The sequence below is a fragment of the Dermacentor variabilis genome, unplaced genomic scaffold (genome assembly GCF_050947875.1).
Source record: "Dermacentor variabilis isolate Ectoservices unplaced genomic scaffold, ASM5094787v1 scaffold_12, whole genome shotgun sequence".
NCBI classification, from domain to species: Eukaryota; Metazoa; Arthropoda; class Arachnida; order Ixodida; family Ixodidae; genus Dermacentor; species Dermacentor variabilis.
In genome coordinates this window covers 33,090,671-33,103,774 of record NW_027460280.1, presented here as the reverse complement: position 1 = coordinate 33,103,774, position 13,104 = coordinate 33,090,671, and the positions used below count along the sequence as shown (strand labels likewise).

At 43.4% G+C, this 13,104-nt stretch overlaps 1 protein-coding gene across 2 annotated transcripts in view; it reads right to left on the bottom strand.

Moving 5' to 3' along the window:
* dsd (attractin-like protein dsd) overlaps positions 1–13,104 on the bottom strand; it is a 123,564-nt gene that overhangs the window by 85,837 nt on the left and 24,623 nt on the right. For both annotated transcript variants that reach the window (XM_075676488.1, XM_075676489.1), the window contains one exon: positions 5,846–5,939. In XM_075676488.1, the coding sequence (XP_075532603.1) occupies positions 5,846–5,939 (94 nt within the window). The remainder of the gene's footprint in view (positions 1–5,845; positions 5,940–13,104) is intronic.

Genomic DNA, 13,104 nt, shown 5'->3' with positions numbered 1-13,104 from the left:
TTTTCGAATACAAATCAAGATACTAATAGCTGGTATCAAATCTCAAATGGAATATCGAATAGTCAAATGCAGACCCATATACAGGTTGATCATATTCAAGTTTTACAGAATTTTAAAAAATCACCAGTTGCAGATAACGTCATTCTATTACTCGAGATGGATTATACAGAGACGTGGACGCTACTTGCATGAGAAATCGAAATATATATTCAATTAATCAACAAAATTCACAAATTGCATTCTTAATTACTTCACAGCACATATAGCAATTTACTAATTGTAGCTGGTGAGCTTGCAAGCCATATCACCTTGAAATGAATTTCCAGAATGACCCGTTTGGATATATGCGCCATCAAACTCAACAAGAATACATTGATGTTCGACTACTTTACTAAAACAAAAGAACAAAAGTAACTGGAATGCCCATGTATTTTGCGCTACACTTCGGGAAATACTATCTAAAAATCAGTGTCATCCAGGAAATAAACTTCAAAGGGATAATCATCTCACAAGCTCACCAGTTCATCATCATCATCAGCCTGTTTTATGTCCACTGTAGGACGAAGGGCTCTCCCTGCAATCTCCAATTACCCCTGTCCTGCGCCAACAGATTCCAACTAGCACCCGCGAATTTCCTCATTTCATCCCTCCACCTAGACTTTTGTCGCCCTCGATTGCGTTTTCCTTCTCTTGGTACCCATTCTGTAACCCTAATGGTCCAACGGTTATCTAACCGGCGCATTACATGACCTGCCCAGCTCCATTTTTTCCTCCTGATGTCAATTAGAATATTTTCTATACCCGCCTGCTCTCTGATCCAAACCACTCGCTTCCTGTCTCTTAACGTTATGCCTAGCAATCTTCATTCTATCGCTCTTTGCGCGGTCCTTAACTTGTTCTCAAGCTTCTTTGTCAGTCTCCAAGTCTCTGTCCCATATGTCAGCACTGGTAAAATGCCCTGATTGTACACCTTCCTTTTTTAATGATAATGGTAAACTTCCAGTCAGGAGCTGGCAATGTCTGCCGTATGCGATCCAACCAATTTTTATTCTTCTGTGAATTTCCTTCTCATGCCTGTGATTAATTGACCTAGGTATACGTACTCCCTCACAAACTCTAGCAGGTGACTGGCGATCCTGAACTCTTGTTCCCTTGCCCGGCTATTGATCACTATCTTTGTCTTCTGCATATTAATCTTCAACCCCACTCTTACACGCTCTCTGTTAAGGTCCTCAATCATTTGTTGTAACTCGTCCCCAGTGTTGCTGAACAGGAGAATGTCATCTGCAATTCTAAGGTTGCTGAGATATTGGCCGTTGATACGTACTCCTAAGCCTTCCCAGTTTAATAGCTTCATTACTTCTTCCAAGCACACAGTGCATAGCATTGGAGATATTGTGTCTCCCTGTCTGACCCCTTTCTTTATAGGTATCTTCCTGCTTTTCTTGTGTAGAATTAAGGTAGCTGTAGAACCCCTGTAGATATTTTCCAAGGTATTTACGTAAGTGGTCTGTACACCTTGATTACGTAATGCCTCAATGACTGCTGGTATCTCTACTGAATCAAATGCCTTTTCGTAATCTATGAAAGCCATATAGAGAGGCTTCGTGTACTCTGCGGATTTCTCGACAACCTGATTGATGACGTGGATGTGATCCATTGTAGAGTAACTTTTCCTGAAGTCAGCCTGCTCCATTGATTGACTAAAGTCCAGTGTTGCCCTTATTCTATTGGAGATTATTTTGGTAAATATTTTATATAATACTGGGAGTAAGCTAAAGGGCCTATAATTTTTCAATTCTTAACGTCTCCTTTTTTGTGGATTAGTATAATGTTTGCATTCTTCCAGTTTTCTGGGACCCTTGCAGTCGATAGACACTTTCTACAAAGAGCCGCCAGTTTTCCAAGCATTATGTCTCCTCCAGCTTTGATTAAATCGACTGTTATTCCATCTTCTCCTACCGCTTTTCCCCGTTTCATGTCTTGCAAAGCCCTTGTGACCTCATCTCTAGATATAAGAGTAGTTTCTGTATCCTGTTCATTATTGTTTCAAATGGAGTACTCCCGAGTCCTCTGGGTACTGTACAGGTCAGTATAGAATTCTTCTGCTGCTTTTATTACACCTTCGAGATTGCTGATGATATTACCCTGCTTATTCTTCAGTGCATACATCTTGGTTTGTCCTATGCTAAGTTTCCTTCTCACTGATTTTAGGCTGCGTCCATTTATTACGGCTTCTTCAGTCTTTCTTGTGTTATAATTTCGAATATCACTTATTTTCGCCTTGTTGGTCAGTTTTGACAGTTCCACGAATTCTATCTTATCTCTTGAGTTGGACACTTTCATTTTTGTCGTTTCTTTATTAGTTTCTTTGTTACTTGGGAGAGCTTGCCTACTGGTTGCCTTGGTGCCTTGCCTCCCACTTCAATTGCTGCCTCTGAAACCAACCTAGTTACGGTTTCATTCATTAGCTCTATGTCATCATCATCTCTCTGTTCTAAGGCTGCATATTTGTTTGCAAGTACCAGCCTGAATTTGTCCACTTTTACCCTTACTGCCTCAAGGTTGACCTGTTTCTTCTTGACCAATTTTGCTCTCTCTTCAAATTGAGGTGAATCCTAGCCCTCACTAACATATGATCACTGTACTTTACCCTACCTATCACTTCTACATCCTGCACTATGCTGGGATCGGCAGAAAGAATGAAGTCAATTTTATTTCTTGTTTCACTATTAGGGCTTTTCCAGGTCCACTTTCTGTTGCTACGCTTCTTGAAAAAGGTGTCCATTATTAGAAGCTTATTCCTTTCTGCGAATTCTATAAGCATCTCTCCTCTAGCGTTCCTAGAATCGATGCCGTAGTTGCCAACTGCTTGTTGCTCAGCCTGCTTTTTCCCCACTTTTGCACTGAAGTCACCAATTACTATAGTATACTGAGTTTGTACTTTTCTCATCGCTAATTCAACATCTTCATAAAACTGATCTACTTCCTCATCATCGTGACTGGATGTTGGAGCATATACTTGTACTACCTTTAATCGGTACCTCTTATTAAGCTTGATTACGCCTACAGCTACCCTCTCATTAAAGCTGTAGAATTCGTCAATGCTGCCCGCTATGTCCTTATGGATTAGGAATCCTACCCCGTATTGCTTCTTTTCTAGGAGACCTCTATAGCAGAGGTTATGTCCATTATTCAGCAATGTATAAGCCTCACCAGTTCTTCTAATCTCACTAAGGCCAATGATATCCCAAACTGGCTGATAATTCCTCAAAGAGTCCTGCTAAGCTAGCCCCACTCGAGACGGTTTGGGTGTTAAACGTTGCAAGGGTCAGTTTCCATTGGCAGCCTGTCCGGGTCCAGAGATTCTTAGCACCCTCTGCTGCATTACAGGTTTGATCGCCGCCTTGGTCAGGTGCTCCGCAGCTGCTGGGGACTGAGGGCCATTGGGTAAGTGAGTAAGCCATGAGGGAGGGGGTCACCGAATACTGCACCACGGAGGCCAATTCCTGTTCTGGTGAGGGAGTGTCTTGTTGAAGCTTAGTGGGCCTTTCTAATTTGGTTGTACCTGGATTAGTATAGCCCCATTCGCTCTTGGAATCATTTGCCGGTGACAGGCGTCACTCCAAGCCTGTCATCGCCAGCTAAAATTCGTGAATTGCAATATGGGCTGTATAGTAATCAATTAGGAAGTTAATGCATTTTTGGTAATTAGATGAATATGTGTTTCGATTTCTTGTACTAGTAATGTCCACCTCTTTTAATAATCCAGCTCAAGGACAAGAATTACCTATGCTATCTGCCACAGGCAATTTTGAAAAATTCCGGAGAACAAAAATGGTCCCCCATATTGGCAGCAGGAATATTTATTTTCGTATAATTAGGTACCATGCCTGTAATGACTAGTGCAAAAATAAACATCTTTCAGGGACATATGAACAGCTTTAAATAAAGGATCTCTAATTATGATAAAAGAACTGCACGAATAGCCTCTCAACAACTTTCGAGCCCGATTGCTAACAAGCTTTCCAAGAATTAAAGACTGCTGTATGATTAGCTTAAAATGGCTGTGTGACTAGCTTAAGAATGCTAATAAATGGCTGCAAAAAAAATGTTCAGAGTACGAGGGAAAAAAAATAAAAATAAAAAGGCTACTGAAGGACTGTGTGCGCCTTAGAGACACATAAAAGGGCCCGTTGCCAAGAAAACATCACAGGTTGCAGCATAAAAGATAAACCTGCTACAAGACTACAGCGCCAATGAAATTAAGTGGCAGACAAACAAAAATCACGTCTTCATGCAGACTCTCACTGCAAAGTTGAAAACGAACTTGCATAACCCATTTTTCTTGGTATTATTTTGAAGATGTTTGTCAGTGTTTCACTTCTGATAATTTCCTATGCATTGCTTAGCACACGGAGAATAGTAACCAAATTTTAGCACTAAGCTGTATTGAAATAGGTTGGCTACTTCAATTATTCAGAAATACTGAATAGTTCGTTTACAAATATGAATATGAACAGTTTCCTTGTAATATTTGATACATATTCTAAACTTCGACTATTCACCCACCCCTACTTCCAAGATATTCACGCCCAAATATGCCATGTGCACTGATAGTCCAGCAGTGGGTGTAAGGTAGGCTTTTGAAAAAAAAATATTGTGCTGAATACACAGTTTCAGAAGAAATAATTTAAAAGTGGTGCTATCCTCAGGGTTTTCAGTAAATATATCATGCCTTGAGCTCTGGCCTAGCATGCGCCTTAAGATAAATATTCATAATGGCAAACAGTGGAATTGTGCGGTGATTGTGCACTGAATTTGTCATGAAAATGATGTCTGTCCTTTCCAGGCAATTCAGATAAAAAGGCAGAACTGCATTGCTTGCCAGAAAGGAGTAAAAAATGAAAACTGGAAAAAGAAAAGAAAGAAAGATAGATTATGGTTGGCGTGCTGTTCACATAAGACCATTGAGTTTCCTACAAAAATTACCAGAGAGAGCTCCGGCCCTGCAATCATACAGCTACTATGGAAATGATGGGTAGTACATTTGTCTCATCTTCCTTTTTGTGGCATCATACATTCTTGTAGCATTATTCATAATACTTTATCTTTGTAAATTTCTAAGCAATCATAGTTTTATAAACACAGCAAGGCACTTACTCTCTGTGCACATGCATAATCACTGTGAATGGATGCATTTATGGTGCAATATCTTGTTGAAAACTATCAGTTTGCAGAGTCACAAAGCCATTTGGAGCCACAAGGACAAAATTTAGGCAAATCCATGTATTACCCCATCATTTCCATACTGGCTGAACTGTCATGCTTGCAACTCTCGTAGACACAAGTGCCACAGTTCCCTCTAGATGTTTTTGTAGGGAGCTTTGTGGATAGGATCACTTTCCTCTTCACACCTGTGTCAATATTGCTCCAAATTGCAAGACACCTACACATTTACTCTAAACTTGGTTTTAATGTAATAAGTGCTGTAACAAGTGCTGTATCAGCACATGGTTTAAAAGAGCCATGGAGCAGCTATTTCATGCCAGGAATTAATGAATTTTGAGATTTTACATGACAAAACCACAATTTGATTATGAGGCATGCTGTAGTGGGGGACTCCTGGTTAATTTTGACTACCAGGGGATATTTATTGCACAGGACACAGGCGTTATTGCATTTCACCTCCATCGAAATATAACCACCACGGCAGAGATTTCATCCTGCGACCTTGTGCTTAGCAGAGCAATACTATAGCCGCTTAGCCCCCACGGCAAGTATTTTTTGTGCCAGGAACAAGTGTACAATGTTCAGATGCTTGTCAAAGGAATAAAGGACGCACCCTGTATGTTACTACTGAATGGCCGTAACGATTGGCTGGTGCACTGGTAGTGGTTGGCTTCACTGTGTGCCACTTTCGCGAGAGGAAGTCGTACCTGCAATGACACATCAGGCCATAAGCAACTCTTTCTCGAACCAACCAAGTGGTCAAGGTGCAACCTACAAATCATGCATGGTATTTAGTATAACAACAGGCAGACAATGACTGATGGGGTTTTCCACCACATGGATGCATGTGGAATATGGAACTTACTACAGTGGAGGACTTCTGGTTAATTTTGACCCCATCGTCTTTTTCCAACATTCACCTAAATCTAAGCACATGAGTGTTTTTGAATAGCTTTCGATATTCATAAAAGCAAGTTCTGGGCTTGTCAGTATGGGTAAGTTCACGGTTTTGTAAAGATTCATTGTACTAACACTTTATAGACAAGACATATAGATACCCAGAAAAGATGTTTTTCCTATCTAAATATGCAAAACACATAAAGAATAAGCATAATCAACAAAAAGAAGAAAAAAACATTTTGCGGAAATTTTTGCAGCAATAGGGGGAAAACGGGAGGCAGGAAACTGGAAGTGGGCTTCACCCCAAGCCACCTAAGGCTCCATTTTCAATTTGTATATACAGCTCTCATCACACGTGAACCATAGGTGGACATTTCATTTGCTTTTACATCACATGTGTGACACCACTGCAGCCGGATATGCTGAATTGGCCTGTCTCCTCTAACTTTGCTTTCAAAAGACAGTGAGTCCCGTGCCAAACTTCTTTTTCCTCGTCCAGTGTTCCTGCTCCAAACCAACCAATGACGCTTGCTTCCTGTCATTCAGTGTCGGCTGAAGACATTTAGCTAGTTCGTACTCAATACTAGAATTGCACAGTATTTCTTTTCAGCAATAGGGGTAAAACCCCAAGCAGGAAACTGTGCACATGCATGCACCCCCCCAGTTTAAGCTTAAATTCGGCAAGAAAAAAAATCTTTTTTGGTATGTTGCCTGTAGGCAACACTCGTTAATAAAGGGTTAAGAAGCTTTATTTTGAGATAGATAGAAGCTTTTAGTTTGCCCCTTTACACTCATTATCCACTTTGCTCAAACTAGAAATAAACATACAGGTAAAAAGAAGAAATCTAGTTCGATTAATTGTTTAGCATCATTACTGCCATAGTTGTACACAAGCAACATAGTTTACCTTCAATACCAACCAATCAATCCCATTTAAACAGTAAATGGTTATAATAATCTGTAATTCCATGAAAAATGTAATCCAGAAAAGGACACATGTTTCATTACATCTTTTTGATCGAAATATAAAGGCACACAACAGTGCAGTAAATGAGATGTAATGGCACGTTATGCCCATATGCTGGAATCAGCTCAGTGAAGCTTTTGTGCAAGCCACTGTGTCTGTTCTTTGCCTATAGGAAAAATGAACAAGCACTCTTTCCAATCAGCTGGCCAAGTGACAATGATGATGATGATGCATGGATTTTATTGGCGCAAGGGCCAGATATAGCCAAAGAGCATCAAGCCAAAGATAATAAATGAAGTGCTGATGGTAGAACATAGCAAATGTCAGGGTTGTAAGTCGGGATGTGAATGGTACATGTAACTTGGCTGTTGAGAGGCTTAAAATTAGTCGCTGTAAAATGATGACAATGACTAGTGGTGTATGCTGTGAACATAGCAGTTCTGTTACCAAGGGATTGTATATTGAACGAGTGAGTAACAGTAGCAGTCATACCTTGCAAGGGCTGGGAGGCACGAGCTTACAAAAATGCTATCGCAGCAGAAGCCTCTAGTGAGACGATGTGCTATATATACCTTGGTCTGATAACTTGCAATGTGCCAACATTTCACAAAAACGTTAAAACTAACTTCTTGTCAAATAGCGGTTAAATGCCGAAAAACATTGCGGGGTGGAGGGGAATGTGTTGTCTGTATACCGAGGAAAAGTACTTTTGTTGTTGAGCTTCTATTTCCCGACACTCTAAAAAGACATGAATGACCGTAAGCATCTCACCACATTTATCGCAGGCAGAAGGATCATCAGCGGCTAATAGGTAGGAGTGAGTTCCATAAGTACAACCTATCCCAAGACGACGGAAAATTACCTCAGTCTGTCGTGTCTTTGTTAGTGATGGCCAGTTCCCTACGTTTAGCTTGGTAATGTGAAGTTTATTAAGCATTTCAGTGTCCTACGTATGTTGCCAATGGTCCCTCAGTTTCTTGCCTATGAAGGGCCTTAAATCTACAACAGGTACCGCTAAGGAAGAATTACTTGGTTTTGTAGTCACTGTTGTAGCTATGCAGCCGACAAGCATATTATCCTCGATGCCTCTTTGGCCAGGTACCCAGAACAATATATGTTGATGAGATGCGTACAAAGCATAGAGGATTTAATAAAGTTCAGTAAAGACAGGCTCTTTGTTCTTTTATAAATAAATTAAGGCTTTGATGTCACTCAATGAATCTAAATATTGGCATGTGTACTTGTGATTCCTTTTTCTAGTTTTGTTTCCTTGATGTGCCACACTGCCGACAAGAGTGCATAGGCCTCCACCCTAAAGATGCTCGTTTCCGGGGATAGCAGCCTGATTCTGAGAAGGATGTGTTGACTGCAGCATAAGAAACACCAGCATGCGACTTTAAAGCATCTGTGTAGAATTCTGGAAACGACTACTTTGACTGAAATTCTAGGAAGTGTATTTTCATGTGTATTTCTGGGGCATTCTTCGTAACTTCTTCAAAAGATGTGTCGCAATCTATAAGCTGCCACAGCCACGGTGGTAATGGCTTGGCTGGTGCCATTAGCAGGTTTTCAAAAAGTGGGACAGCCATTACTTTGCTGAGGCTCCTCACACGCATCGAGAAAGGCTCTCTCACCATTGGATTATTGCGGAAAAGTGTGGCAGAAGTCATATTGTTTACGGTTTCCTTACAAGAAAGTTCAGGGTTAGAGTGTACGTTCAGGAAATACATGAAAGTGGATGACCTCTGCCGATCGAGTGACCACTGGACTCTACATAGAGATCTTGTACCGGGCTAGTTCTGAAAGCGCCTGCGGCCAGGTGTATTCCTATATGATGAACAGGGTCAAGCATTTTTAGGGCACTCAGTGTAGCCAGATTGATACACCACAGCACCGTAGTCTAGACGCGATCGTACAAGACTCTTGTAGAGATTCAATGAGCATCTTCTGTCACTGCCCCAGTTGGTGTGGGAGAGAATTTTCAGTATGTTTATTGTTTTCAGGCACTTGGCCTTGAGGTATCTGATGTAGGGGATGAAACTTAGTTTTGCATCGAGTATGACACCTAGGAATTTATGTTCTTTGTTCATAGCAATGTGCTGTACTTGCAGTTCGATGGTGGGCTGCAGCCCTCTCTTTCTTGAAAAAATGACACAGGAGCTTTTATGTGGGTTGATCTTAAACCCATTTTCGACTGCCCATTTGGATACTTTTATTAGCCCAAGCTGGACTTGCCTCCCGCAGACAGCAAGGCTACCAGATTTAAAAGCTATCTGTACATCATCTACATAAACAGAATAGAAAATGCCTGTAGGTAGTGAATAACGGACCGTGTTCATCTTCACAATAAAAAGCATGCAGCTGAGGACGCCTCCCTGGGGTACTCCGATTTTCTGTGTAAATGAATGAGAGAGCGCGTTGCCTATTTTTACGCGAAAACTATGTTTCGTGAGGTAACACTCCATAACATTCAGCATGTTCCCCCTGATACCTATTCGTGACAGGTCTTGGAGGATTCCGTAGCACCACGTGGTGTCGTAGGCCTTTTCATTGTCAAGAAAAATGGATAAGAAGAATTGCTTCTGGACAAAAGCATCAAGAATATTGGCCTCAACACGCATGAGGATGTCAGTTATTGACCTGCCTTCTCTGAATCCGCATTGGTACGGATCAAGCATTTTACTTGATTCAAGGTAATGTAGAACTGAGGTTGAACAGCGGGAACAAAACAAGGACACGAGGAAACAAATACTACAGACAAGCGCTGACTGCCAACTGGAAGTTTATTTGAAATTCTCCAGCCATTTTACACCTTTTTCAGCAAAGGCATGCATACAACAGTCACAAAAACATCTGCAAATCAGCAACATCATAACCTTTCATCCAAAAAAGCTATTTCTTTTCCCAACAAGGCAAGAGAGGGAGCACTTACACATTTATCTCCTTCCTTTCTAATGTAGTAAGCCTCTATTATTTCCCTTTCCCACCGTTATCCTTTACCTTTTCATTTCCCAATAAATAAACTTCCAGTTGGCAGTCAGCTTTCGTCTGCGGTATTTGTTTCCTTGTGTCCTTGTTTTGTTCGTGCTGTTCAACCTCAGTTCTAAATATTGTCACGCGATGGCGACGTTAAGAACACAGTAGCAATACTGTGAAAGACAAAACTAGCTTTTATTGGGCGAACCTGTGCCCACAAAAACAGGCTACACTTATAGCACAACGATAGCGGCGAACACGGTTGGCGATCGTCGAAAATCTGATCAGCGGGTCAAGCGCGTCGGCTTTCATAGATCAGTCGTCGAATGTTCCAGATTAACTGCTGGGACCCGCATGTCTTCCACAAAGTTTTACACTATTCGCGTCGTGCATACATTCAATCAGATTACACAAGTTGCAGTGAAAGACAGTGGACTGGACCATCAATAACATTCCAGAAACCTCTTTTACGTGCAGGCGCGTCCTGCGCTGTGCGATAACATTTGTTAGGCGGCGAAACGTGGTCGCCCAATAAAGATAAGTACACGTGTCATTACCCCCCTCTTAAAAAGCATCGACCCGATGCTGCAAACAAACGAAAGAAATAAACAAAAGCACTCGTAGCAAAAAAAACAATAATAAGGAAGTTCGTCAGCGTCCGTAAAAAGGTTTAAGGCTCACCACGTAGACCACTTCAGATTGTGCGCGGCGCCGCTGTGAATTCGAAATGCCGTCTGGCGTGACCTCATAGTCCAGAGCGCCAATACGTCGGATGACCTTGTAGGGTCCGAAATAGCATCTGAGTAGTTTCTCACTGAGTCCTCGTCGGCGTATCGGGGTCCATACCCAAACACGATCGCCGGGCTGGTACTCGACGAAGCGTCGGAGGAGGTTGTAGTGTCAGCTGTCGGTACGCTGCTGGTTCTTGATCCGTAGGCAGGCGAGCTGTCGGGCTTCTTCGGCACGCTGGAGATAGCAAGCGACGTGAACATTCTCTTCGTCAGTGACATGTGGCAGCATGGCGTCGAGCGTCGTCGTCGGGTTCCTCCCGTAAACCAGCTTAAACGGCGTGATCTGTGTTGTTTCTTGCACCGCCATGTTGTAAGCAAAGGTTACATACGGCAGGACTGCGCCCCACGTCTTGTGCTCGACGTCTACGTACATTGCTAGCATGTCGGCGAGGGTCTTGTTCAGGCGCTCCGTGAGACCATTCGTCTGCGGGTGGTAGGCAGTTGGCCTCCTGTGGCTTGTCTGGCTGTATTGCAGAATGGCTTGGGTGAGCTCTGCTGTAAAAGCCGTTCCTCTGTCGGTGATGAGGACTTCTGGAGCACCATGTCGCAGCAGGATGTTCTCGACGAAAAATTTCGCCACTTCGGTTGCGCTGCCTTTCGGCAGAACTTTAGTTTCAGTGAAGCGGGTGAGGTAGTACGTCGCTATGCCGATCCACTTATTTCCGGAAGCTGATGTCGGAAATGGTCCCAATAAGTCCATCCTGATCTGCTGAAAAGGTCGGCAAGGAGGCTTGATCGGCTGTAGTAATCCGACTGGCCTTGTGGGTGGTGTCTTGCGTCGCTGACAGTCTCGGCATGTCTTGACGTAACGGGCAACGTCGGCGGTTAGGCGTGGCCAGTAATACCTTTCTTGTATCCTCGATAGCGTCCAGGAGAAGCCAAGGTGCCCGGCGGTCGGATCGTCATGTAGGGCGTGCAGTACTTCTGGACGCAGCGCCGACGGAACAACAAGAAGGTAGTTAGCGCGGACTGGTGAGTTCTTCTTCACGAGCAGATTGTTTTGAAGCGTGAAGGAAGATAATCCGCGCTTAAATGCCCTGGGAACGTCGGTGTGCCCTTCCAAACATTCGACGAGGCCTTTTAACTCCGGGTCTGCCCGTTGCTGTTCAGCAAAGTCTTCCGCGCTTATCATTCCAAGGAAGGCATCGTCATTCTCGTCATCTTGCGGCGGCGCGTCAATGGGGGCACGTGATAGGCAATCGGCATCGGAGTGTTTTCGTCCGGACTTGTAGGTTGCAGTGATGTCATATTCTTGTAGTCTGAGGCTCCAGCGCGCCAGTTGTCCTGAAGGATACTTTATATTCGCTAGCCAACACAATGCGTGATGGTTGCTGACCACTTTGAATGGCCTGCCATAAAGATAAGGGCGAAATTTAGCTGTAGCCCAAACGATGGCGAGGCATTCCTTCTCGGTCGTGGAATAGTTGCCTTCCGCTTTTGACAGCGACCGGCTAGCGTAAGCTATCACCTGTTCAACTCCGTTTCTTCTCTGCACTAGAACGGCACCGAGGCCTGGGCTACTGGCATCAGTATGGATTTCTGTATCAGCGCACTCGTCGAAGTGCACAAGTACCGGCGGCGACTGCATGCGTCGGCCTGCGGCGTTTCCCACTTGAACTCAACATCACATTTAGTTAGACGTGTCAACGGCTCAGTGATGCGTGAAAAGTCCTTGACAAAGCGCCTGTTGCTTGTCAGCTGTTGCTTAATTATGGGGAGACTTGGATTTATGTCGAAGTCTGGTTCGGGAACTACGGTCATCGGGGTACATGCGGCAGAATCCGGGAGGACAAACGCATTGCTGGTTTCCAGAATTTCCTCGATGTATGCGATCGTCGTGCCCTTGTTGATGTGCTTGAACTCCTGGCTGAAGTTTGTCAGCAACACTTTCGTGTTTCCTCCGTGCAGTCGAGCGATTCCTCTAGCACCGCAAATTTCACGGTCGAGCAGTAGACGTTGGTCGCCTTCGATGACGCCTTCTACGTCAGCGGGTATTTCTGTGCCGACCGAAATAACAATGCTCAAGCGAGGCAGGATGCTCACTTGATCTTCGAGAACACCCAAGGCGTGGTGACTACGAGAGCTCTTCAGCGGTATCGCTTGATCTTCCGACAGCGTTATCGATTTTGACTTCAGGTCTATGATTGCGCCGTGTTGGTTCAGGAAGTCCATGCCAAGAATGACGTCTCGTGAACACTGTTGGAGGATAACAAAGGTAGCAGGGTAAGTCCAGTCATG